This window comes from Gobio gobio (assembly GCF_949357685.1).
Source record: "Gobio gobio genome assembly, chromosome: 19".
In the NCBI taxonomy this organism is placed as follows: domain Eukaryota; kingdom Metazoa; phylum Chordata; class Actinopteri; order Cypriniformes; family Gobionidae; genus Gobio; species Gobio gobio.
The window spans coordinates 3,504,770-3,509,769 of NC_137112.1; the positions used below are offsets into that span (position 1 = coordinate 3,504,770).

A 5,000-nucleotide genomic window follows, 5' to 3' on the forward strand; every position below is an offset into this window, starting at 1 on the left:
AACCACTTTCTCACGAAGCTCACTGTCTTACTGTTCATGTCCATCAGCACTTTCTGCTGGATATGGACATTGGAGAACAGATGTTGTACTTTAGACAGCGCCACCTGTCTGATAGCCTCTAACTTCATGGTCAGAGGCAGTGGACATTTGTCTATCAAGTCCAACCGGGATAGGAACCCTGACCAGATGATGTTTACCTGCTCTTTCCATTCCCCTGCGATATTAATGTTGTGTCCTAGATAAGTGTATGTCTCATGAAGAGAGAATACACGTATAGGTTTAGTTGCAACGGTGAACTCTGGACATTTATCAGTTTTTGAGCGATACCACCTGTTCCCTCCGCTCCTCCTCTCATACAGAACGGCACATTTTGTGTCCTTAATCTCCAGGCCTGACCATTTCAGAAAAGAATCTGTCCTGGCCAGCATGTTTTTAATTACGCTCTCGTCTCTGGAGGCGATCTGGACGTCATCTGCATAGCCTTGTACTGGGATAGGTGATATCACGCCAGGGGGGGCACATTGACACATCCACTTTAACCATTGGTTGGTGGCAATTATAAAGTTAATCGCACTCCAAGGGCAGCCCGTTTTAATGCCTATCTGAAGTGGTGTTGGGCGAGTGAGCTGTTCTCCACAGATTACTTCAATAAAGGAACCTCTATATACATCCTTCACTATGTCGATGAACAGTCGAGGTAGCTGTATTTCCTCCAATGAGCTGATCATGACGTTATGAGATAAAGTTCCAAATGCATCTCTAAAGTCTAGAAAGACTGAGAACAGTTTACATGATTCATGCTTAAAGTCATCTATCCCTGTTTTTAGGCAGAACACATGCTCGTTCATACCTTGCCTATTGATGTATGCCTTTTGCTTGGTGGAGAGGATGTCAGCTTCCACCAACCAAGGGAGAACTCTGGCCAGTATGCATTTCATGAACACCTTATAGATGGTAGGGAGGAGGGATATATCCCTCCATGTCGATGGATCATCAGGGATGTTGTCTTTTTTTGGAATACGATGAATTAGTGCTCCTTTCCATGAATCTGGTACTCTCTTATTTTCCAAACAGACATTAAAGACAGTTGTTAGAATCTGACATGACTGCATAGTTTTAAAAGTCTCATATGTCACACCATCCTTACCACTGGCTTTGTTGTTAGGGAGGTGATTTAAAACAGTCTCTACTTCCTTATTTGTGAAGTGCGTTGTTTCAGGGAAAAAAGTTGGCTTTAACGGCGGCACGTTTAAATGCCAGGGTGGGAGTGGGAGATCCTCATCACGTCTCTGATTTTGGCATTTATTATCATAATAAGTTTGTATAGCTGTAATGTTGGTAGAACAGGGAGGAGGGTCGGAATATTCACTGTTGTTTAAGATGACATGGATCGCTTTAGTTCTTCTATGCTGCCACAAATATGCAAGTTTGTTTCGGCTCACCTTTTTGTTCTGCCGGCTGTGGGTCGCTCCTGTCCCCAGTGACGGCAAGACGTTTTCCCGCAGGTGGCGCAGCTGTTCGCGGATCCAGTCAGCTGTTGCGGCCGATGTTAAATCTTCAGGATATGTTTGTATCGCCGGGAATTTTTTCAAGACTCTCGACACATATTTCAGAAGTTGTAGTCCAAAAGGTTTCCCGCTGTGGCTTACCGCTGTAAAAACTCCGTTCTTAAAGAATATCCCATGTAGCAGCTTAACTAGCGTTATCCACTTTCCCGGATCACCCGAGGAAACAAAGTTCCTCTCGCGCTGGCGTTTGGTATTCAGACGGTCTCTGTAGATTTTCTCATGGGACTGGAAAGCCATCCATTGATGCTCAGACAGCGGGCAGACATACTGCTGGAAGACTGTAGACTCTTCACCCGGTATATGAAATCCACGGGAGAAATCATGCGGTAGCAGCGGCTGTTGGTAAATTCTCCCGGTGAGTAATGCTTGTTTTTATGCAAACTTGATCGTTGCGATCAAACACATAGTCCACAATAGTTGCCAAAGCATCTTATCTGCACCTATTGCATTAATGATGGCAATTACAACGGGTGTGGTGCTTAGATTTTACCAAACAACATTTTGCCGTTCACCTGTGTTGCGTGCACACACACACACACACACACACACACACACACACACACACACACACTGCCCCTGCCCCTAAACCTACCCATCACACACACACACACACACACACACACACACACTGCCCCTGCCCCTAAACCTACCCATCACACACACACACACACACACACACACACACACACACACACACACTGCCCCTGCCCCTAAACCTACCCATCACACACACACACACACACACACACACACACACTGCCCCTAAACCTACCCATCACACACACACACACACACACACACACACACACACACACACACACACACACACACTGCCCCTAAACCTACCCATCACACACACACACACACACACACACACACACACACTGCCCCTAAACCTACCCATCACACACACACACACACACACACACACACACACTGCCCCTGCCCCTAAACCTACCCATCACACACACACACACACACACACTGCCCCTGCCCCTAAACCTACCCATCACACACACACACACACACACACACACACACACACTGCCCCTGCCCCTAAACCTACCCATCACACACACACACACACACACACACACACACACACACACTGCCCCTGCCCCTAAACCTACCCATCACACACACACACACACACACACACACACACACTGCCCCTAAACCTACCCATCACACACACACACACACACACACACTGCCCCTAAACCTACCCATCACACACACACACACACACACACACACAGACGTCAGTCCTGCATCAGCTATGAGTGCTGTTGGCTCACTCTAGTAAAGTGTGTGTGCAGCGAACAGAGACAACACCGGCGACCCAGAGCGGCCCTTCAAACACAAAGGTTGTGACCCCTGGACACAGACGGAGAAGTCATGGGAACTTACAACGTGTCATTTATAATGATCTGGTTCGGTCACAATCACACCAGAACATGTCCAGGTCAACTCTCACAACTCCAGAACCCGCTTTACTGTCAGAGTTTGCCAGCCAATCCCTGGACAGGAAGGAAGTGTTTGAGGCAATGACGCAGAGGGGCAATTTGGGCAATTTGGGCCACCTGAGTGAAAGCTAAACCCCCAACACACTCTCACACACTGTAATCTGAGCACGTCAAAGCCACATCACAGACACACGATGACAAAATAATCACACGTCTTGTCAAGTCCAATGAGAGTGTTGTAATGGATGCTCATTTGCATGGCCCCGCCCCCCCCGCAGACTCACCAGCCTCTCTCCGGACAGAACCTCCAGCAGTTTGATGAGCATCCGTCCATCTCGCAGGTCCATGTAGAGATCCGTGATCCGGCAGGACACGCGGGCCAGGTGCGAGTTCACCCATTTGGTGAAGGTCTTCTTCTGCACAGCCTCCCGCTCATCTGCAGGACCACAACACACACACTTACACACCTCGTAAACATCTTCAGATCACACTGGAGCAACAGCAATGCTAGAAAATACAACAATCATCAAAATTGATTATGATTATTAATAAATTATTTATCACTGATGATGTGTCCGAGTTGCACCATTGGGTGTTTCAGAAACCAATATAAAATATTATTTAAATAAAATGTATTTTAAAATAAATATATAATAATACAATTATCACAATTATTGTAATAATTTTTATACTAAATATTATTTAAACAATACGTCAAATATTTAGTAAGTAAATAAATAAATAAATCTCAATTGTATTTGAATACATTTTCATGCAAAACTATTGAATATAGAAAATATTGATTAAATAAAATATATTCAAGAAAATAAATAAAAAATTATGATAATAGTAATAATAATAATAATGCAATTAATTTAAATAAATAAGTAAAAATACACTGGAGCAACAGCAATATTATAAAATACAACAATGATCAAAATTGATTATTATTATTAATAAATAATAATAATAATAATAATAAAATTATTTAAATTGTATTTATCACTGATGATGTGTCCGAGTTGCACCATTGGGTGTTTCAGAAACCAATATAAAATATGATTTAAATAAAATATATTTTAAAATAAATATATATTAATAATACAATTATCACAATTATTTGTGTTAATTGTAATCATTTTTATACTAAATATTATTTAAACAATACGTCAAATATTTAGTAAGTAAATAAATAAATAAATCTCAATTGTATTTGAATACATTTTCATACAAAACTATTGAATATAGAAAATATTATTTATATAAAATATATTTAAGAAAAAAAAATTATGATATTAGTAATAATAATTATAATGCAAATTAATAAGCAAAAAGTCCTAATTTTATTTAAATTAATTTTAATACAGAATATTATTTAAATACAATATATTTTAAAATAATATTATTAATAATAATATAATTATCTCAAGTTTATTTTAAGCAATTTTACAATATTTTAAAATGGTATTTAAACAATACTTCAAATTAAATAAGTAAATAAATAAATGAATAAATAAATATATTTATAATATAAAAATTTAAATATAAAAAATGTTTAATAAAAAATTGATGATGATGTAATTATGTCAAATTTATTTGTATGAATTGTTATACAATTTAATTTAATCCAGAATATTTAAGCTATAATTTAAATGAATAAGTAAAAGATAAGAAATTAATTCATTTTGATACAAAATGATTTAATATAATATAAATAAAAACTATTTTAAAATAACATTATTAATATTAATACTACAATTATCTCAAGTTTTTTTAAATTCATATTTAATACAATATTTCAAAATATAATTTAAAAATATTGTTATATGATAGATGATAGATAGACAGACAGACAGACAGACAGATAGATGATAGACAGACAGACAGACAGACAGATAGACAGATAGATGATAGACAGACAGACAGACAGACAGACAGACAGACAGATAGACAGATAGATGATAGA

The 5,000-nt window shown here is 38.8% G+C and overlaps 1 protein-coding gene across 3 annotated transcripts in view; it reads right to left on the bottom strand.

Moving 5' to 3' along the window:
• sptbn1 (spectrin, beta, non-erythrocytic 1) overlaps positions 1-5,000 on the bottom strand; it is a 163,409-nt gene that overhangs the window by 78,909 nt on the left and 79,500 nt on the right. For all 3 annotated transcript variants that reach the window (XM_079845206.1, XM_079845207.1, XM_079845208.1), the window contains one exon: positions 3,319-3,470. In XM_079845206.1, coding sequence (XP_079701332.1) covers positions 3,319-3,470 — 152 coding nt within the window. The remainder of the gene's footprint in view (positions 1-3,318; positions 3,471-5,000) is intronic.